Raw genomic sequence first — 22,327 nt, 5'->3', positions numbered from 1 at the left:
GTAATTGAAAGGTACAGAGCTATTGTGATTACAAATGTTCTATTCAGCCTTTTGATTGGCAGGCCAAGAGAAGCCGGCTCAATGAGTTGTCTTGTTTTGCACATTGCAGATAAACAAGAAGTGAGGGGTTTGGAAGAGAATTGGGGAATATGTGGTGGGAGTGTGTATTTCTGTGTCTGCCTGCACGCTTTTTTGTGTGCCAATCAGTGTTTGTTCATGAAAATGTAAGCGAGTGTGTGTTCTTAGATAAAGTGAAAGCCAGGGAGAGAGAGTGAGATTTTGTACTCCCTCTAATGCACTGGAGGCAGCGCTGTAAATGATCATTGAAGGGTCTGCAAGCTAACCTATAATTACTGGAGATAAAGTGGCAGCTCTGGCATTTCATAAGCATGCCTCCTCAAAGCTTGCTTTGTGAGTTTGTCACCAATGATCATTTAGATAGAGGCTCATTACCCAGCATCACAACACTTTAGAAACCCCTTTTTGCCCCATATTTGTGTACTGCCTTTTTGTGTGTGTGTGTGTCTATGTGTGCGTTATGTGTGCTTTACCGGGAGTAAAGGTCTATCTTAATGGTGAGGCTCTTTTGTGTCCTACAGACGAAATCCAATCAAGACAAAAACCCTCATTGACTATTATGGCTGTCTGGCTGCCTTTTTCTTCTAATGAGGCGAACACACCAGATACATTTAATATGTCTGCTGCAGGATAATGCACCTTCAGTGGAAGAGCAGCTTTTGTGTGTCAAATGTTGCTGGTGTTAAATTGCGTGTATTGTTTTCGGTAAACGAAGGAGACAAAGCCGTTCTGCTGGGCTAGCATCTTTTATTCTCTATAGAAAGCAGTGCTCGGGGTGGCACTGAAGTTAGCCATCAGAACTGGCACAGGCCTATTGTCATGTTAAACATGGCACCACACACCGTCATGTTACTTCTAATTACCTCATTTCAGAGTGGAACAATGGTTCCTAACAGGATCCTATAGATAATTGTCCCAGTATAGAAATATTATCATAAAAATAAAACAGTGGTGAAGTTGATACTGTAATTATCATCCTCTACAATTTTGATCATAGTGAAAATAAAAATAAATTTGCTGTCTTCTGCTAGCTGTGACATATTTGATCGATTTTTTTTCTAAGTGGTATGTAATATCTCTCTCTCTCTCTCTCTCTCTCTCTCTCTCTCTCTCTCTCTCTCTCTCTCTCTCTCTCTCTCTCTCTCTCTCTCTGTCCCTCCACCTGCAGGCATTTAAACAATGAACATGCCCTCGATGATCGGAGCACAGCTCAGTGTAGAGTCCAGATGCAAGTCGTACAGCAGCTGGAAATACAAGTAAGTTTTCTTTGAGGTAACAAAGAGCTCCTCAGTGCGTAGTTTGAACAAAGCTATGTGTGCTGTTACATTTTTACCATTGTCACATATTATGAGAGTGAACTCATTTCTCGTTTAAGTCACCAATCACCCAGTCAAAACTTTATTTTTTGAAAGTTGTGTGAGCGAGAGAAAGGCCACACTGTGGTCTGCTTAATATTTCCAGACAAGCAGGACCTGCTGAATTCAACAAAGCCACTAAACAAAGGAATCCTCAGGCCTTACAACGAAAGCCATTATGGCTGTTTTAATTGAATTAAGCGTGTGCTTTATTTTCTCTGCTTTCTTTTTTTTTCTCCTCTTTTTCTTTCCAATTAATAGCGAGTGCATCTCTCCCAGTCTGCTGTGTTAATTAACTGCACTTTGCACCTGAAGAAAGCTCAAAAGGAGGGAACTATTTTCAGTAGGTGGAGCGTGACCTTATTAAGAAGTCATGCTGGCTAGATAATGAGAGCGCTGATTGAGCGCTCTCATTATTACTCAGCACTGCTGACAACCGCTCCTCTTCCTTTAGAAACAAATAGATATGTATGTTTTAAACTGGGCTCCAACAGAGTGACAGCTGGAAATACTCAGTCTGCCAGTTGAAACCAGGCCCCAGCTTCTTCAGGCTTTGCACAGTATCACATTTTGGCTCACAGCTGACCAGTTCCTCACAATGAAGTTATTATTATTATTATTAAAACTGGATCACAATACTACTAGAAACATTGAGAATATGAAGTGTGGTGTACAGTATAAAGAGCTCCAGCTGCAAACTTGTGTTCTTTCCATTTCTTGTCCTGTTCTCACACACTGTTTTTATCTGGTCCGATAAATAGTTTGTATAAGGCATCTGGAGTGTGTGTGTGTGTGTGTGGTGGTGGGGGGGGGGGGTTAAAAGTAAATAAATGCTGATGCATGGAAAAAAATAAATAAACTATATGAAATAATGCAAGTCATTTATTTAATTTTATCTCATTTCCCGTGTTTTGTTTTCCATTGCAAAACAAAGTTGTTGAAGCTTGCTCTTTACAGTGTGACCAATTACAGTGGTGCACTTGTGTTGTCGGCCCTGTCTCTTCTCTTCTCTCCTTTCTTTCATTCCTTACTCCCACCATCCCTCTCGTCCACTTTTTTTTTTTCCACAAGAGCCGTCACTCGTAATGAGGCCCAGCTCTGTGTATGTGTGCACCTCTGTGTGTGCATGTGTGTGTGTATACGCCTACTTGCTTGTCTGTTTCTCTCTGTGTGTTTGGTCCTTGTGTGTGTGTGTGTATTAAGGGTGTGGGGGGGGTTGATCCTTTCACATGGTCCAGTCCCTGTCACTCCCTGTGAATTAGATTGATGATAGGCGATGGCTGGGGCCACTAACTGGACCAGGGAGGCGGGGCCGCCTGGCACCCTGTTTGGAAGACCCCTTCACCTCTCAGCAGCTGCTGGCTGCGCTCCATCCCCCTAACAGTGTCCACAGGACTTTGAGCAGACACTCAGGACCACCTAATTTATGGCCCAAGTAGCTTGTTACTGTCAGAGCCTCGCTGACCTAAATTCTGCTATTGACAAAAAGATGAAATGCTATTTGTTTTGCCTGACCTGTCTGCACCCTCTCCCCTCTTCTCCCCCAGCCTCTCATATTCTCCTTACATCATGAGCAGAACTGCTGTCCCTTCTTCACTTGGTTTATATCAAACCTTTTCTTTCTCTCTTCTGTTTTCTTTCCTTCATTCTTTTTACTCTGCCACCCAAACCTTATGTCTCATATTTTATTGTCATTCTTTTGTCTATTCCTCTCCTCTCTTCTCCTCTCCTCTCCTCTCCTCTGCTCTAATCTACTCTAATGTACTCTCTTCTTCTTCTTCTCTCTTAACAGCTTTCTAAAGAACGTGAGCGTCTTCAGGCGATGATGACCCACTTGCACATGCGGCCCTCGGAACCTAAGTCATCTCCCAAACCAGTGAGTGCATATTGCTCTGGCTACCGTAAACAGGCTTGGCTATGAATGAGGCCCCAACACAGAAAATGAAACAGTTTAACTGCCATGCAGTTGTTTGAGTGAGTGACAGAAGATGAAGCGGGTGGGGGGAGGGGGGGGGCGTACGATTTGTAATACCAAGTTACATCTGCTTCTTATCAGGTATTGTGCACCGTGAGAGGACAATAGAGTTTGGAAGTGTATTAGATGGCAGAGCGGTGGAGTCCTTGGCTAAAACGCAGGGTTATTTCTTTGTGATAGATATAATAGCCAAAACAACCTGTTGGCTGCTGATGACTGTTTGGCTCGGTGGCCGCAGCGGCACTCAGAAGTGGAATGAAAGAGGAGAAGATATGTCATTTTAACAACAAACACCTGAAAATTACAGCTGAGTGGTGAAGACGGTGTGGTGTTGACATAAATACCCACAGTGCTGCTGAAATTGGTTACAGAAAAAAAAAAAAAGAAAATCCAAAATTGTGAAAGGGGTCATTGAAGAAGGAAAATGATGTCACTCTCCATCTTCTTTCTCTTGCCTTTTACTTTTAGATTGAATGATTATAAATGCATTTCTCCCAACCAGTATTTGAATTTAATATTAAGATGATACATTTTTGCAAATATTATTTTCTCCCAATTTTAGACGTTTTGAAATATTTGAGAGCAAAACATTGTTAGCGTGTTTCTGCTGCTTAGTAAGTGCCTACTTTCAATAGAATAATTTTCCTCATCACCTCTCATCATGGAATGTAGATAATCACAAGATAGCATAATTATCCCATAATTCCATCAGGAATCAAACTCGCTTTTATTATTCAATCTCTCTCTCTCTCTGTAGCGTTTTTTTTTTTTTTTTTTTTAATCTTCAAAACTCCAGAAGCTTGGTTCCATCTCGTCCAATAAAGAATTTGCAGCCTATAATCCATTCCTGAATATGAATGAATGATGCTAATGAAGTATTGCATTACATAAAGCACACTTGAAAGAGCAGCTAATTGCATTTGATGGTGGGGGCAATTCAGACAGAATTCTTAAATGAACAGTTAAGTCTTCAGTTTTAAGGCTCCCCCGGTTTTTCAGGGGAGGTAGGATGAAGATTTGGTGCAGGGAAGAACATGCGGGCTTGTGTATCCACTCCGCCAAAGTGAATAGACATAACCAAAGAGAAATGGTTGGTGGATTTAAAATGGCAGCATGGTTTTACACCTGGTAGAATCACAGGTGCAGGATAGAAACAGCCCAGCCATTTGATAAATATGAGTTATCTGTGTTAGCCTATCAGGGCTGAAAATAAGTCTTATTTTTTTCATTAGTGAAAATCACGTACAACCAATGCCAGGGAAATACAAGACACAGGCTCCAGTATGACACCATTTGTTCTCTGAAACTCACTTCATTAAATGCTACCTTTTGGCCATGCCATGGATGGATGACAATCAAAGTTAGCAAGGCTTTAAGTTCTGAATAATAAGATCTCTCTCTCTCTTTCTCTGTCTGTCTCTCTCCTCTAAATCTTGAGTGTGTATTCAGATGAGCGAGAGGTGGCAAAGTGCTCACTCCCCTCTCCATCCGTTTGACTGTAATCAATTCTATTCTACCAAAATGGGATTGCATGCCTGCAAACATGTCACGCTTGTTGCTGTGTCTTGTAGGTGAAAAGGCGGCAAAAAGGACAGGAAATTATGTTTTAACATTATAAATATACATGCCCATACACACATGAAGGCATGCCTTTTGAATTTGATTAGCATATATTGAGGTGTTTTCTGCTGTTCAGTATGTGAGCGTTTATCAAATTCTCCTTCTGTGGAGTCTTCAGTTCGTATTCCACAGTTCAATTTCGGGTTTGTGTACATGCGGCAGGATCCATAACACAGAGATTTTTCCCATTAGATGTGATGTGCCCAAAGCTGCACAATTAAAGTACATGGCTTTATATACATTCATGTTTTGGGTAGATATTTCTGAGTATTAGTTGTGTATAGTCAATCAGACATACATATACAGATGAATAGGTGTGTACACGTGTACTTTCCATAACCCGCTCCAATTGTCTTTGCAACCAGCCCTCGTCCCAGCCCATAACTGTAGCAGCTCATTATAGCCAAGTGGGCATATAATTATCATCTGAAAACCCCTACATCCACCGGAGTCTCTCAAACTTGACATTTTATCCTATTTATCAACACATGCCACAAATGACCGCTGATACCTCCTCCTCACCCTCAGCCCACCATCTCTCACTGCCTTTGGGCCCACCCCTCCCGTTCCCTTCCATCTTTCAAGTCGGTTTTAATTCAAACTCTCACAACGGATGCATTCCACTTGTAGACTCACAATTAAGGCAATTTGGTTTGAATATGTAACGATGTCATTACCATTCCAAGTAAATTAGTGCTGAGACTAAAAGGTCAGTTAAGAATTTTCCAGTCGGTTAGAGCCTCTCACATGAGATTTGGGTAGCAAACGCAAAAGTGGTGGAAAAGCCGGACGATTAGTAGGCGAGGTTGGCATTCGTGCCATACGCAGCTAACATTCTCTGGTCCCTAATGTTGAAGGAGTGGAGATGAAGACTGAGTGTGTGTGTGGACTCACCATAAATGTCCATGCAGATTATTTTAAGTTGAAGTGTCTTTTCAACCTTACCCTGGGAAAAGAACTGAACTCCTACTTTCAGTACTTCCTCTTGCACTGGAGATCTCACTGGATTAGGGGCAATAATGTGTAGCTGATTTGATGAAGTGTCATCCATGAAGTCATTACACTGCCATCCTGACTACAGTCTCAAACTCTACCTATAAAATGAGGCTTTTAAAGTTAACAAATTAATACTTGCTTCTCATGTTTAACAAATTAGTTTGCATGGATAATTATCTACAGTGGCTTTTTGCATAGCTGGCTGTCCTAACCAGGTGCCCACTGTCTTTCACACTAAAATAGTGACCTTGGAATTTTGCTGTTGCTGTGAATGAGGATAAATCTAACCCAAGTCTGTTAAAGGTGGCTATGACGAAGGCTTTAAATTGGCTGAATACTGCTGAGCTTTGGTATGAAATGGGGGCCATGAGTTTCTATAGTAACTACAGGGTTAGTTCAGTATTAAGGATTTTAATAACTGATAGTATAGCAGCTCTGTTACAGTACATATTCTCACTTCTCATACTCACTGACTGTAATAGCAGGATTTTTGGCTATAGCCCAAGTCACTATAGTAACCCTAGGGTACTATAGTGACTTGGGCTCAACCCTTTCAAAGTGGAACATAATGTCACAAGTAGGGTTGTGGTTCTGGACCAGGGTCGTATAACCCATAACTCAAGCAATTCACACCAACAGCAAACAAGGCTGTACCTTCAGTTTGAAAGGATTATGGGCGGTTGTAGTGGGGGAGTTAGAGAAGGAGGGAGGGAGCGAGTGAGGGAGGGAGGGAGTGATAAATAGAGAGATAAAGAGAGATGGGGCCGGGATAACACGGAGGCTGATCGTTGGATAATCTTGAACAGCGTGCTCTAATTAGAATTCTTATGATACAATTTGGTGGTTGTAATTAGTGGAGATGGGCTGGCTCCTCTCCACGAGCCTTGTTAGTGGAAACACAGCTGTGTTAGAGAAGAGGAGAGCAGACACTCGGCTCTGTCAGAGAAACCACAAAATAATGCCTTCCTCTCTCTCTCTCCCTCTCTCTCTCTCTCTCTCTCTCTCTCTCTCTCTCGCTCTCTCTCGCTCTCTCCCTCCCTCTCCCTGTTTCTTGTATCTGCCTCCCACTCTCCACCCACGCTCCTTTTTCCCCTCACCCCAGCTCAACTTGGTGTCCAGCGTCACCATGTCCAAGAACTTGCCCTCAGCATCGCCCCCCAACTTACCTCAGACACCCACCACGCCCACAGCACCTATCACACCCATGGCCGCCATGCCCCAGGTGCCGTCAGTACTGGGAGGAGCAAACGTCCCCAGCATGGGAGCCATGCGCAGGCGTCACTCGGACAAATACTCCATGCCTCTGTCGTCAGGTAGGACCAACTACTCAGCATTATACATATGACAGACACACAGATATATTCAGTCAGTGCACACAATTCACTTTCAAACAAACAAACAAAAAAGACAGCATAAGTGATATTTGGATTTTGAGGAAAACTAAGTTCACACACACACACATTTAGAGGTTGGCGTATTTAATGATTCTGAATTATGTCACTTAGATTGACTTGAATTATGACTTAGATTAAAATCAAATTCAGATATTGCTGACTTTTTTTTCTTCATTTAAACTGAATTTCCCTTTTAAGTTTAAGGAAAAAATAAAAAATAATGTTGAAATTGCAAATTACATGTGATACATCAACCCTGAGCACTGCACCATAAATAGTGCTCAACCCATAATGGTGTCCCAGTTTTTTTTTTTTTTTCTTTTCTTTTCCTTAGCACAAACACAAATGTGAAAGTGCACACACACAGTGCACATACATATGCACTAATGTACTCTAACATAAACACACACACACAACCACAGAGTCTTGTTGGTCTTACCAATGTGAAATGTCTGGTGGGTTTATAAAAGCAAGCCTGTGTTTAATCACTCTATATGTAAATAGACAAGAACTTCCTTTGTGCATAAATATTACATGAATGTTAATTAAGTTCAAATAATGGTAAAAAAAAATACAATATTTATTACATTAAGACATTCCATGTATTAAGCTTTGCATTTTAAACGGTCTGTCTTTGATGTTTATATTTACTCTCTCTGTGTTTAGTGTGAAGACACATAAATTATTCAACTTCACCCTAACTAACTACACGGATCTCATTTTATGGATGTATTAGTGTTTAAGATCTCTCACGAGAGAGATTAATTAAAAATGCATTTTGTTAGACATGGAAAATGCTGATTTGATGTGCCCCCTTTAACCCCACCCCCACCCTCTTCTTTACCCCACCCCCCCACCCCCACCCTTCTCTCTCCCCCCTTTTTAATTTGATGAAACCTTGAGTAAATTCAATACCTAAAGGAATAAAATTTACCAATTATTTCAGGTGGTGACACAGTATTTATTTTTCCAGAGATTGCCCCAAACTACGAGTTTTATAAGAACGCAGATGTCAGACCACCATTTACTTATGCAACCCTCATAAGACAGGTGAGTGTGAAATAAATTAACTTTGCCTGATTAGATTAAAATTAATTGCTGCATGAATCATGGCAGCTCTCTCTCCCCTCTCTCAATCCATTGGTGTGTGTGTGTATGTGTGTATGTGTCATTTACGTGGTCTCGTTAGTAAACCATTATTTGATGTCATCTCATTTCAGGCTATCATGGACTCTGCCGACATGCAGTTAACGCTTAATGAAATCTACAGCTGGTTCACACGCACGTTCGCCTACTTCAGACGCAATGCTGCGACTTGGAAGGTAACTTTGATGGAACCTCACCCCCCCCCACACACAACCTCCACTGTCTGCACCCTTTCTCCTCTTACAGTTAAGACTACTCCTTCCTCTCCCTGAAGTCAATAACAAAACCTCAAGAAAGCATATATTTACTCCGCACCAAGCGATTGGAACTCATCTCCTATTCTTTCTAACCTTTCTCCTGAATAGAGCCCATTCTGTCTCTTATTTATTTTTTCCGCCATTCCGCCTTTTCTGTTTGGAAATGACAGTTGAAAGAATTATTCTGCCTCAGATATCGTTTTCTAATTTGGTGCAATTAATAGCGGAGGCTTGGCGTGGAGAGAAGAGGGCTCTGACGCACTAATTATACAGCAGCCACTCCATCATCAGCACCTTTTGTTAAGAGAGACACCCCTCCTCCTACTCCTGAAACCACCTTCTCTCGCATATCATTGGTTAATTAGGAAGAAAGATGGCTGTTTGCCTGTTAACCAGCTCTCAGCCGTGTGAACGGGCTAGGCCAAAGATGCATGCACACAGGAGCTCCCATGCACACACACACACTCACACTCACACACACACACACAAACACAAACACTGTCTAAGAGAGAGAGGTTAAGGGTGTGTTCATGTGGAACTAAAGCAGGGAGGAAAGTGAGGATTGGCCTGTCATGGAGGGAGCACTCTTTATTTATCCACACAAAAGGCCCCATTTGTATATCTGCCCCTACAACTTCATTGTCCTGTCTGCCTCCACAAAGATGGTAAAAAATGTCTTTCCCGCAGCACATGTTTTAACCAGAAGTGTGTCTGCCCGCTGATAAAGAAAGCCTTCAGTGTTTTATCCCGTGGCCCCTGCACGTCATTCGTTAGCCGCCTTTAGCCTTTGTGGCTGCACAGAGGACTGGAGGGAAAACTCAACCAGCCGCTCATCAGCATGCAAGACGTGGCGCGGCACTAGATTTAGCAAAGTGAATTAATTTGGATTTGGGATGCAAATGAGCACATGGGCGTGTGATCACCAATTCAGGAGGGCATGCAAAAAGATCGGTGCCCTTTTCCAGTTTGTTAGGTACAGTACGCAGCATGTTTTGCTGTGTAATAATGTAATGACATGATATGTTCTCAGAGGTTTTGTAGCAGTTGTTACCTTTGGCCACACAACCACACAACCACATGCATATGTACCTTTTCATACTTTCTTTTTTCTTTCTTGGTTTCCTGAGAAAAGTTTCTCCGTTCCTGTGATACAATAGCAATGCTATCACAGTGACATTAGAAATGTCTTGTCTCAGTGTCTCCCACCCTGCACAATAACCAAGGTGATCTATTTACATCTGCAGCTCCACAATTCCCTTTGTAAGCATTAGTGGGATGATCAGTGATGGGATTGTCATTTGATTAACACAGAGAATTTGTGTTTAAAAAAAAAAGGAAGAAGAAAAGAAAGAAAGAAATGAAAGGTAGTTTAATATCTCAGCTTGGTCTCATCAGCTCAAAAGAGGGATCTACCCCCCCAACCCCACCCCCCCCACTTTCCTCTCTCTCTTTTTCTCTCACCCAGAAGCTTATTAGTTCTAACTATATAGCATGCATAATAAAACTGCTCATTTGCTCATTAATATTAAAATTATCATATTCAGAGCCATGGGCATTAAGATCAATCAAATCCTGGGATTTTCAGGTCAGATGCGAGATCTGCTTATGAGTTTTTTTTTCTTTTTTTTCTGAATCCCTTTTTCTTGAAGAAAGAGCAGTACACACCAAGCAAGGGGAGACGATAAATATGAGAAGCAGGGATATTAAAGCCAAGGTTATTATTTGTAGAGTCTGATGCATGTTTTAATTATGGTCATATAGTCATATTAATATGAGACTTTCTTTTTTCTATAAGTTTTCCTTTATTTTGTAATCAATGAAAACACCTCACTGGTTTATTGTATGAAAGATGCATCCTGTTTTAATTTAAATGCAGCTTTGATAATAAATGTAAAACACAACATATGACATGAAAGCACGTATTCAACACTACACTGAGAATATTTGGACATATAGATGTCAGATACAGTTCAGCTTAATCCTCCTTACTTTTGCACACACACACACACTCACTCTCTCTCTCTCTCTCTCTCTCTCTCTCTCTCTCTCTCTCTCTCTCCAACAAACTCACACTGACACAAGGGCCTCCTGACGACTGTCTTTTTTTTCTTGCAATACTGTCATCTTTAAAACGATGTGTCCATTAAGAGACATGCTTTTCTGGAGCGGAAAGGGTTACTGACATCACCATTATCAAGGCCGGCATTACCACTTCTGTCACCACCATAAGCCATTCGCTATGCTGATTACCTCCTTTTAGCCTACTTACTCTGATTGATATGTACTGTGTGCAGGACTTGTAAGAGCATTCGCTCTCACTCAATTTTTACTAATTAAATCAATGGTGTGTGAATGTTAAGAATTTCTTCAAAATGCAAGAAAAAAAATCAATTTTCTAGCCTTCTTCTTCTTCTTCTTTTTTCTTGATGGATAATGAATGAATATGACTCATTTTACCTCATCCCTCTGACCTGTGTGTCATGTCTCTCTGCAGAACGCTGTTCGCCACAACCTCAGTCTGCACAAGTGCTTTGTGCGCGTGGAGAACGTGAAGGGGGCAGTGTGGACGGTAGATGAGGTGGAGTACCAGAAACGCAGGTCGCAGAAGATCACAGGGTACGAGTCCTGTCACTTCTCCTTTGATCCAGAACTGAAGGTCAATGACATCTAGAAGATCACAGAAAATCAGAGGAACCAAATTCTGTCCTCTTCACTGGAACATACCTCTCTCTGTCTCTTTCTCCATCCGCTTTCTTTTTCTCTTCTTGTTCATATAGACTTTGTATTCACACTGTGAGACAGTTAGCTCTTTCATTGCTAATATTTGATATATTGTCTGTCCACAGCAACTAATTCCTTTTCTTGTTTGTGTGTTTTTTTTATTTACAATATATCCAGAAGCCCATCACTTGTCAAGAACTTGCCCTCCAGTCTTGGCTATGGAACTGCACTAAACGCAAGCTTACAGGTACGAACCACGAGCCTCAGAGAACCTCTGACTCATCGGCTGCCTGTTTATTTGACTGACAGGCAGTGCGGCTGCCTGACTGATTGAACAGTTGAGTGGCTGAGCGAGTGTGGTTGCTGTGGTAATTGGACTCCATATCAGTACTCGCACTCATAAGAACAAGGGAGTTTTTATTTTTTCGAACTCAGGTTTCTGCCTCTTTCTCCTTTTGTGTGTTTCCCTGTCTCTCCTCTCACACCTTCTCGCACTCCCTCTCTCCTTCCTGTACACCGTCAGACTCAGAAGGCCACCCTGTGGTCGATTCAGGAAGCAGCTCTCCCTCTTTCTTTCCGTTCTTTTTCCCTTCTTTCAGCCGTGGCAGCCACCCTAGATTGATAGCGGCATGTGCAAATGCAAGGGCATGTGCATTAATATTTATCTAAGCTGTCATAAATGATTTGGCTTCATAGTGTACGCCGGCGAGGTGCTCATGGCAAAAACTTTAAAAATTTAATCACTGTATATAACTTTAATGCGCAGCAGGCGAAAGTGTCAGGAGTTTTTATTATTTTGAGGTAAAGTTTTTGGGGGACTTTTTTTAATAGCCACGCTACACAAGGGCATGTGAATGGCAGCTGGGGGGGAGGTAGTTGTCAGCAAGATGTCACTGGGGGAAAAATAGCCTGCAACAGAATAGAAAACTTAGGACTGAGACAATGTGTTTTAGTAATTACTATGTTAAATCTTTGAATGTCATTTTCACACCTGCCTCTGTTTCCAGTTCTCCTCCTCCTATGTGTGTTACCTGCTTCCTTCCCTTTAAACAAACCCTTTTGTCTCCTTTAATATAGTCATGCTATCTTATTATTCCCACATCTTCCTTCAGCCCTCATGAAAAACTCACACATTGCCAATATTCCTCATATTCAGTGTCCCATTTTCCTTTTTTCCCCACCTGCCCTCTCACCTCTAACTCCCAGTATTCATCCTCTGTGTCCCTCTCCTGCAGGCTGCCCTGGCAGAGACTTCCCTGCCTTTGCTGGGGACCCCCGGCCTCATGAACAGCGGCTCCACGGGCCCGATGGGAGGCAGCTGCCACGGCCTCCTGGGCGGAGACCCGTCCGGACTGACGGGCGGAAGTCCACCTGGACTGTTGGGCGGGAGCCCACCAGGACTGCTGGGTGGCAGCCCTCCGGGTACGCTGAGCGGCAGTCCCCCCACCCTGTTGCAGTCCGCCCACGAGGAGCTCAACGGCTCGCTCGACCACCTGGACACTAACGGACACAGCAGCCCTGGATACTCCCCACCAGTACATATGTAAGTTCCTGCGGGCAGAGGAATTACTCCTATGGCTGCATCATACTGCATCTGTGTGTGTGTGTGTGCTGCATACAACACAGCTGCACACAAGCATGCACATATATGATAAATACATGGTAATTAGGGCAGTTGTTATTATAAAACATGATGATTTTGTTGATGTTTATTTTTTATTTATTATTATTGGTTATTCAAAAAAATATTATTTCTCATTGAGGGCTGTAAAATCTGGTGAACAGGTTCTTCTCGAAACAACTGTTGGATGCAGGGTTAAATAAAATCTGGTTTCAAATTCTTTAAACCAACCTGCTCCTTAGGCAAAAAATTCACTTTTGATGGATATCAGTAAAAAATAGAGAAACACTGCCTTAATTATACAGTACACCTTAAAGGATCTACTTCCTCATCACAGTATAGTATTTGATGCATCAGAGTGCCTCTTTAAAGCCTAGAAAGGTTAAATGCGATGGACATACACTGAATCACATATCACACATTTTAATGTGTGATGAGTACTTATCTGAAAATGCAAGCGCCCCCTCCACCACCACCTCCACTCCTACACCGAATTCACTGGCTGTCCTTATGCCCTTTGTTAGATTAATTGCCTGATATTTAACCCACAGTACCAGTATTTTCTTCAGTTTGCCGTGACCGGGGAGCAAGGTTCAATTTCCAGCATGTATTGTATCATAAGCAGACGTTTCTTTGCCTGTCTCTGCTGTGGTAATTCCAGTGGCACTGTGCTTATACCTGACATTTTGGATAATAGTTAACTCTAGGTCTATAAATAGGCTCTATTACACATTCGTCTGTAATTACACCAGTGTCTGCATTATAGGGGTTTAGCTGCTATATTTTATGCAAGACTGTTCCCATTAATATTTAGCAAGTGTAGCATTAATTACTTTAAAAATCTCTCTCCTTTCCCCATCTCTGTTTTAATGGAACTGAGAGAGAAAGAGAGTGTTTTTAAAAATTGATCTCATGTGGGTTTCAGGAATGTCTGAAACAACCTGAGCCAGTGATGTCACACAGGTTGGCGTGAGCCCTCACTGTGGTGAAGGCCCCGCATGCAGGGAAACACACACACACACACACACACACACAAAAGGCCACATTCTGAGACAGATACACAGACATTACACTTTAATGATTCTTATCCTCTGTCCATCAAAGCTCATGTTGCAAAGTCAGCCGACATTAGCTAACCGCTCCTGTAATGGATAAAGGATGCACTCCAGCTCCATGCCTCTCTCTGAGTGTGTCTGAGAGAACAGAAGCATGTTTGGTTAGCCCTACCAGACGTCTATATATTAATCTATTTGGACGTGTTTACCCCTCTCTGAAATGGGGTGTTAAGTGGAGCAAATCTGCCCAGCTCTAGACAGAATCCCAGTGTTACCACTCCCTCAGGTCATCCAACTTTTAGTAACAGGACAGCACTGACTTTCTCTTTCTTGCTTGCTTCCTCTTCTCTCTGGCCACACTGCCCTGACACTGACATGAGTGGCTACGGAGGATGAGATGCATCCATCCATCCCTCTCTCCCTCCCTCCTTCTATCCCCGCCTGCCTTTACACAGCCACGACAACCTCAAAATGGAAGAAATGTGTTTTTCATGACTGGCTTTTCCAGGATGTGTTTAAATAATGGAGAGGCTTGTAGCACAGAACTAAAGTGTACATCACCTTGAAGGCCTTTCTCAGGAGAGGACTCCTCAGCACAACCAAGTCAATCCAACAATTAGACAAACCTCTCACTCCCCTCAACATCTAAAGGTTAATGCTATCTGCTTAACCGCAAACCAGATCGCCCCAGGCCACGATGGGCGTGTGTGTGTGTGCATGCGTTTACACGTGTGTATGTATGTGCAACACACTCATGTACACCCTAAGGGGTGTTCGTAAAGGAGTTAGCACTGTATACCAGGAACATCTGCAACTGTAGAATTTGGGTTTCCAACTAGAGCAAATTAGGAACTTCACCTGAGAATATTTATCCTAGTGACCAACTTCATCATGCACTCAGATAAAAGCAAATACAGTCTTTATAATGTCACTTTATTTTCTCATCTGTGTCTTGTACTGTCACATCTAATTGTTTGGTGACCGCCCCTCTTTGGTGTTAGCTAATGAATCATAGTGAGATGTTACGCATGTCTTTGATTGCCTTCGCCTCTCCTTCCTGCTCTGGCCCCTCTCCCTTCCTCACCACACCACCTCTCCTGTCCCCCAGCCTACCATTAGGCCCGTGGACTAATGACCTTATTTGCATCCCTGACATACCTCTGCATGATTGCTGGTGCTAATCTCCAGCTGATGCGAGAGTAGGCATCTCGAGAACACACACACACATACACGCGGAGCATCACGTATTTATTACACCGCAAAGTCCAGCGTTTTACTCCTGAGTGACTCAATAATGGCAGCTAGCCATTAAGTACTAAATGGCTCATCCACATATTTTAATAAAGTGTCAGAAAGCTCAGGCCAGTGAATGTGGTGCTGCATATTTTTCTTCAAAGCCACACAAACACCTAATGAGCTGCATATTAAAAGCACGTGAGCACACAGGAGACCTTTGGTTTATGAAACCGCACACATTCAGGTCTGTCAATGGATCGATGTGCTGAATTCACTCTTTGTCGTGTTTTAAGTAATGCTGACGAAAAGATGATCAGGATCTTTTTAATAAAAAACAGACGTGACAACATCGTCCAAATTTGGGTTATATTTCCCCAAATGAGGCTTGAATTCTGGTTGTGTAACCTGCTTTTCAAACAGACACAGAGAGGGTTCGGTTTTCTGCTGTTTTTATTTATCGGTTTGCTTATTGAAAGCTCCTAAGATTTAATGATTATTTATCTGCTCCAGTAGGGAATGTCAAGGGCGGCTACAAAAAAAAACGATATGTACCTGGTAACACTTTACTTTAAGTCCCCCTATTTAACATTTATCAGCAATCTATAAACATTCAAGATGTGGTTTACAACACACCATAATAGGTTGTTAGCAAATTATTGTTTATTAATGCAGTTGTCAGCTCCTCCTGTGCCTCCATTTATTAGTGGAGGCTGGAGTATAAACAGTTCAGTCAAATGATTTATTTACCAAAGTGGGGTCTTGATTTTGTCCAAAATCTAAAACTCAATCATATTTTAAATTTACAGTAACAAAAAAATAGCACATACATTCATTTGAGCTGCTGGAAACAGAATGTTTGGTATTTTTGCCTCATAAATTATATAACTGCTATAAAGCTGTTGTAAGTAAATTTTACTTTATTTTTTCAAATATACATTTTAATAAATCAGCTTATCAGTTTATCAGCCAGTTTTTTTTAGCATTGGTTGGATTCTCTTAAAGAATCTCAGAGTGGATCCCAGCACCTCTAAGTAATTAACTAACATTAAAGAATAAAAATCAGATTCGTATGATTTCTAATGTATTTCCCAAAACAACAACAGAAAATAATTAACTTGTACATAAAAAGCCTGTGCGTTGTCAGTTCAGAGGGAGTAGAGTTGGTGTTTTTCTGTTTCTCTAACCTCTGGCTGAGGGTTTTTTCTTTTGCCTCTGGTTGCCTCCATAAATCTGAGGGCCAGAAACAGAAATATTCATCGCTTCACTTGCATCCTGCGAAGATCAGCCTCCTCTCTTTATCCCACCACATCAGAATATTAATTTACAGTATTTGGCTCTGAATATTAAAGTCATCTGTACCTTTTAAAATGCTTTTCAAATTCAAAGCACCCCCCCCCCTTCCAATGATGAAGGCAGCCCAGGAGAGAGGCTATGAGGCGCGTCCCAACGTACTACCACTTGATAAGTCTCCCCCTCTCTCCCCATCCTCCTCTTTAAAGTCTAGGGGGATTTTCTGATGCATCCGATGTGTCAGGAATAATTAGGTTTTGTCAGATTTATCATCGTGGCACAAAACCCTCTCCCCGACTAGGGCCCCGGATCATGTTATGCCTTGTTTGTGTGTGACAGCATTATTATTCTTGTTAGTCGCCCCAACACTTTTTTGTTGGGCTCCTCTGTTGTTGTGAAGGGAGAGGTGTCCTGCTCACAGCGCCGCTGCTGCTTCCTGCCCAGCGCTTATTGACAGTGGCTAAAGATATTCATCCATTTAGAGTTAAAAACATGTATCATGGTGTCCGAGCGAACTGCCGGGGCTGAAGTTGATTAATGGCAGAACCTAGCTGCCGGTTTTTCCTCTTGAGGAGCGACATGCACAGCCCCTGCATATTAACTAGTGGCTGCGCTTTCTATTAACTAGATAAAAAAGCCTCTCCTCTGCCTTTGCTCCAGGGGGCTCAGGGATGAGAAATTCTCCATTATTTATCATGTGGCCTGTTTTTTTTCCCTTTTTCCTTTTTCATGTATTTCAACCTGGTGTCATCAGTAAACTTTTAAATGCCAAACATGTCTGGAACATCACAGCTTATCGGCCTTACAGGGGCCATGTTTTTCATGCAATTTTTATGCGCTTACTTACAGTAGACGTGAGGCATCATGTCAAATTAGCGTCTCGCAAACAACATGGTTGTTACGTCCAACTAGATAATGCATGTAATGGCTGTTATATGCTTGTTTTTTTGATGCAACAAAATATTTATCAGTTAGCTGAACACCACATTGTGTATTCCGTGTGCAGAAAAAGAAATTTGTGACCAGAAACCGTTGCCTTGTTTTACATATTATTCTATAGTGTGATGTAGTGATAATTTGCATTATTACATTTTACTTTCTGTCTTTATACTCTAGGTGTTTTCCAGTTACTTTAAGTTTTTCACATGACAAACTTAAGTGGTGAGTTCTTGATCAAACAAGTGAAGTGCTATTGGCTGCAGAAATTTCTTACAAAACCGTAAAACCCTAAAATTTATTGCCAATGTGACTGTGTCGTAGGCCACCCGTTCACGTGAAGGAGGAGCCACTCAACATGGATGATGACGACTGTCCGATGTCACTGGTGACGACAGCCAATCACAGTCCAGAGCTGGAGGAGGACCGGGAGCTGGAGGAAGGGAACTTATCAGAAGACCTTGAGTGACTAGGATACAGTTTTTGGTCGATGTATCCCTTCACCCAGCCGCACTGTTTCTCTCACACAGACCTCCTGCAAGACTAGAAACCACTCCACAGTCCAAGCAACCACAGCTGACTCTCTCTTTGTCTCTCTCACCACTGGGACTATTTATTGAGCATGCATCCGGATGGAGACCGGTCCAAAGGAACTCTTTGTTGCAGCCCTTTGGGATCCCCAAACATGACAGGCATGAGATGTCTGATTAAAAAAATTAACTCTCTGAGACCTGTTTCATTAGAGATGGCGTGGCCACATACAGTACCAGGATGATGGACTCATGGATGGGGAAAAAAACATGAAACAAATGAGCAAATCATGTTCCGTTGAAAGCTAGCGGCCTCATATACTGCCAAAAAGGAAGACGTTTTATGTTTGTGAATAATCCAACCCACAGTAGTTGTTAATGTCTAGAGACAATTGCTGGTTCAATTCAAGTTGTTGCTCTGTTATCATTTGCACAGGAGTAGTCTCAGAAATTTGTGTCACTGCCTGTATGTTGCTACTATTATAAAAACCAGTATATTATTTTCAGCTTTTTTTTTAACCATCATTAATTTCCAAATATGATTTTAGACACCACCAACTGTAAATGCCATTCCCTGAATTACACCAGTAACAGAACTGCGGTACCAAGACTGTTGTTGCAGCTGTCCAAAAAAAAAAAAGCAAAAAAAGGAAAAAAAATAGAAAAAAGTTGGCTTCCAGTCTAGTATCTGTTTGTGATTAAAAGTAAAAAAAAAACTGGAAATTAAGTTGGGGAAAGAAATAATAGTTTGTGTAAAGCACCATTTACAAAACAAATGCATTTCTGCATAATTTTCTTCTTGCTGTTCTCCTTACCTCCTCGTTCTAAAGCTTTGTCTACCTGCAAACAGTCACAGGCAACAGCTAGAAACCAAAGCCAACACTAGCAATGGCCAATAGCTTATAGACAGAAGCCACCAAACTCCTCTTGGTCCGCCTTCTGTGACTTTAAACTAGTACAAAGAGAAGCTTTTGTTCCGCAAACTACCTTCGAATAACCTCTGGGATTGTTTCATTTTGCCCTATACAAAGATGATCACGGGAAAGAGAGACGGGAACTAAATGCTGATTTTGATGTGTAATTTGAGAACTCATAGAGCGTCCACTTTGGAGATTTTCTGCCAGACGTACTGTAGGTAAAAGGTGACGTGATATTTGAACTGCAGGCATTTCGTGCTGGTGATTTGACTCGTAGAGAGCAGCTAACTGTAAAAGTGGATCATGACCAAAACAAAACATTTGTGTATTCAATGGAAGTGCAGAAACATTGTGTTGTTGTGAAGATTATTTTATTTTTTACTTTTTTTTTACTGCATTACACATCAAAAGTCATTAGGATTTTTTTTGTTTTTATTTTTATTTTTTCCTAATTATTTTTTTTCTAACCTGGTGAATATGTAACGTTCTAAGTGGGACTGTCAAAATAATGTCACGTCTTATTTCCGTGGCGGTTTTGTTCCGAGCCGCGCCGAAACCGAAACTGAAAACATCGCTAACCAAACATGAAAAATATCTAGTGAAGCCAAATAAGTCATAATTTCAAGTTGATATGAAATGATGTGGCTTGGTTACCATGTAAAAGCAAATAATAATAGCCATTGCAGAAGAGGATATCTAAGGTGAAAGGTAACCTTTTCTAGGTGATATTTGCTTTAACTTCATCGAACATCAAATACTCATTGTGTGGTTCATAGCTTCTAAACTATATAGATACACCTGGTGTTAGCACTGATGTACTCTGTATAGGTAGCCAGCTTTTTATAACACACTTGGTATTTATAGAGACTAAAGAGAAGTAGTAATTGTGGAGACTCCGTCCCATCATTTCCCGCACAGCCAATGTCATCTAGAAAAGTGTTGTTGCTTTAATGGTCATTTCTGTTTTCAGTAAACCAAAGTTACACAAAATTCTGCCTCCTCTTGTATGGGATAAAGAAACGCTAAAACAACCACACACCACCTGTCAGAGACTAACATACATGCGTGTGAACACACACACACGTACACACTCAGACCCCGAGCTTTTGGTCTGCCAACCTTCTTGTTTCGGTTAAATCTCCAGCTGCAGAAAATGTATGCTGTCAAAGAACCGACGAGCGGCTTTGTATCGTGCTGTAATGAGCAACGCGTCTGCCTGCTTTGACCAAAATGGAAACACACTGTGCATATGTTGTTTTCAAGTGTTGTGCCAAGTCGAGAAATTGGCTGTAAGAGCTTAACACGCAGACACGTGCAACACTGTACAAACGCACAGCATGTAAAGCACATACACACATACACACACACACACACACGTGCCAGTTCCACGTCAAGAGGGTACTGGGCCCAGGAACAAAGCTTATCCCTTCAATACTTAGCTGGAGTCAGCAAAACGACTTGAAGACGACGTTCTTAATAATCTTATCACACCAAATAAAGAGGACGCTGCGTCTTTCAAAAAAAAAAAAAAAGAAAAAAAAAAGGGTTCTCCCACTTACCCAAAAAGGCTTTCTAAAAGCTTCTACCTCTGCACAACAAATTCAGAACAATTATGACAGATTGCACGAGTTATTAGAATGCCACAAGAGCTGTTACACTTTACTACGCTTGTCTCATAGGACGTGGCTCAAACCAACGTTTACATTCCCTGCGTCAAGATATGGAAGATTTGCGTTGTAATAGGTTGTCCTCAAACATTTGTAGAATGATAATGTATAGATTACCTGTAAGGGAATATTGTGTTTTAAAAATGCATGTCTAAAAATCATTTGGTGGACTGGAAACAAGAACTAATAAAAAGAATATAATAAAAATCATCGGGACGATGGCCTAAATGTACGTACATTACCTCAGATATACTGTTTTGGGAAGGATAAAACCTGTCAGCCACAGAATGCATATTACCTGTAGATTTGCATGGGTTTTGTATAAATTAAGTAAAAAAAAAATGTCTAAAATAGTTGCTTGCACATAATACCAGAAAGACCTCCAGAACTGCGATCTGCTCCTCCACTAGATTTTAGGATTGTCTGGATTTTCTGGGTTGATTTTGTCTGTATTTTGATAACTGTGCATACTTATGTAAAAAAAAAAATGTTGGTGGACCCATAAATTTACCAGACTTTTTTCTAAGAGGAAAAAAAAAATCTCAGTGTTTCTTTTCTGACTTACCTGAATTTTTACTGTTTCTCTCTCATTGCTCGCTAAGAATAGCAAACCTGCTTTTTCTGCATCTGCTTTGCGTAGCTGTAAGGCTTAACCTAATGTGTGTATTTATTGCTTGTACCTCTGTGCATACTTTATGAAGCATTATGTCTGGCAGTTGAGTCATGTATCCTTTCTACTGCTATCCTTCTCTAATAATTGGGAATATGATCCCCCTATGTATACAGTAAATTGGGACTGTAGCAAACATATGTTTATGTAATTGGTGAAAACTTTTTTTTGTTTGTTTGTTTCATTTCCTTTTGATCGAGATTCAACTACTTTTTTTTGATACTTTTCATTACTGTGTACTGTGTCCATACGTTAAAGGTTCTCTGACATTAGAAGGTCATGGTTGAGAATTGTAACAAACGTTATTATTTTCTGTATTCATGGCATTTCACTGCTGAATAAAATAAAGGACCAAAACTTGGAATTTGAAAAACAACTGTCTACCTCCAGGATCAGAGAGTAAATTTTTTTTCCCCTCCACTGTTACACATATATCTTTTATTCTACAAAGGCACAGCCATGAAAATCTAGCTGGCATTACACTTTTAACGTTTCAGGAGCTGCTACTTCAGAGATGTGAAGGAAGGGGTTGGAAAAAACAATTAAAGTTTAATGTATATGTTACAAGGCTTTGTTCCAGCTTCCAGCACCTAGAGTCTTGTTTAGAGGAGCGGGACAAGGCACTGTATTGCCCACCCCTCTGGACCTGTAATGGGTTTAGCCTTTGTATGATTCAAGCCCACTGCTTTCATGTACCACCAGCATGTCCCAGTATACACGGAAGTACTGGTGTGTACCTTTGAAAGGCTTTTGTAAGAAGTGACTTACCCAGCTAGGCTTCATTTCTGGGCTACACGCTGCAAAAGTGGTTTTGGCACAAACCGCATTATTAAGTCTGCTGTCATGCTCATGTAAAAAATATC

General features: G+C 41.3%; 1 protein-coding gene across 6 annotated transcripts in view; it reads left to right on the top strand.

Moving 5' to 3' along the window:
* foxp2 (forkhead box P2) overlaps window positions 1–21,807 on the top strand; it is a 104,367-nt gene extending 82,560 nt beyond the window's left edge. For 2 of the 6 annotated variants that reach the window (XM_041029849.1, XM_041029846.1), the window contains 10 exons: window positions 1,247–1,334; window positions 3,226–3,309; window positions 7,127–7,337; window positions 8,365–8,468; window positions 8,639–8,740; window positions 11,316–11,437; window positions 11,720–11,789; window positions 12,778–13,085; window positions 17,861–17,905; window positions 18,005–21,807. In XM_041029849.1, coding sequence (XP_040885783.1) covers window positions 1,247–1,334; window positions 3,226–3,309; window positions 7,127–7,337; window positions 8,365–8,468; window positions 8,639–8,740; window positions 11,316–11,437; window positions 11,720–11,789; window positions 12,778–13,085; window positions 17,861–17,905; window positions 18,005–18,149 — 1,279 coding nt within the window. In that variant the 3' untranslated portion in view covers window positions 18,150–21,807. The remainder of the gene's footprint in view (window positions 1–1,246; window positions 1,335–3,225; window positions 3,310–7,126; window positions 7,338–8,364; window positions 8,469–8,638; window positions 8,741–11,315; window positions 11,438–11,719; window positions 11,790–12,777; window positions 13,086–17,860; window positions 17,906–18,004) is intronic. The other 4 variants (XM_041029848.1, XM_041029850.1, XM_041029847.1 and 1 more) reach the window with 3 other exon arrangements.
* The last annotated feature ends 520 nt before the right edge of the window (window positions 21,808–22,327 follow it).

The sequence above is a fragment of the Toxotes jaculatrix genome, chromosome 22, assembly GCF_017976425.1.
Source record: "Toxotes jaculatrix isolate fToxJac2 chromosome 22, fToxJac2.pri, whole genome shotgun sequence".
NCBI lineage: Eukaryota > Metazoa > Chordata > Actinopteri > Toxotidae > Toxotes > Toxotes jaculatrix.
Note: the sequence above shows the minus strand (reverse complement) of the source record. Positions and strands in the feature narration are given on the sequence as shown.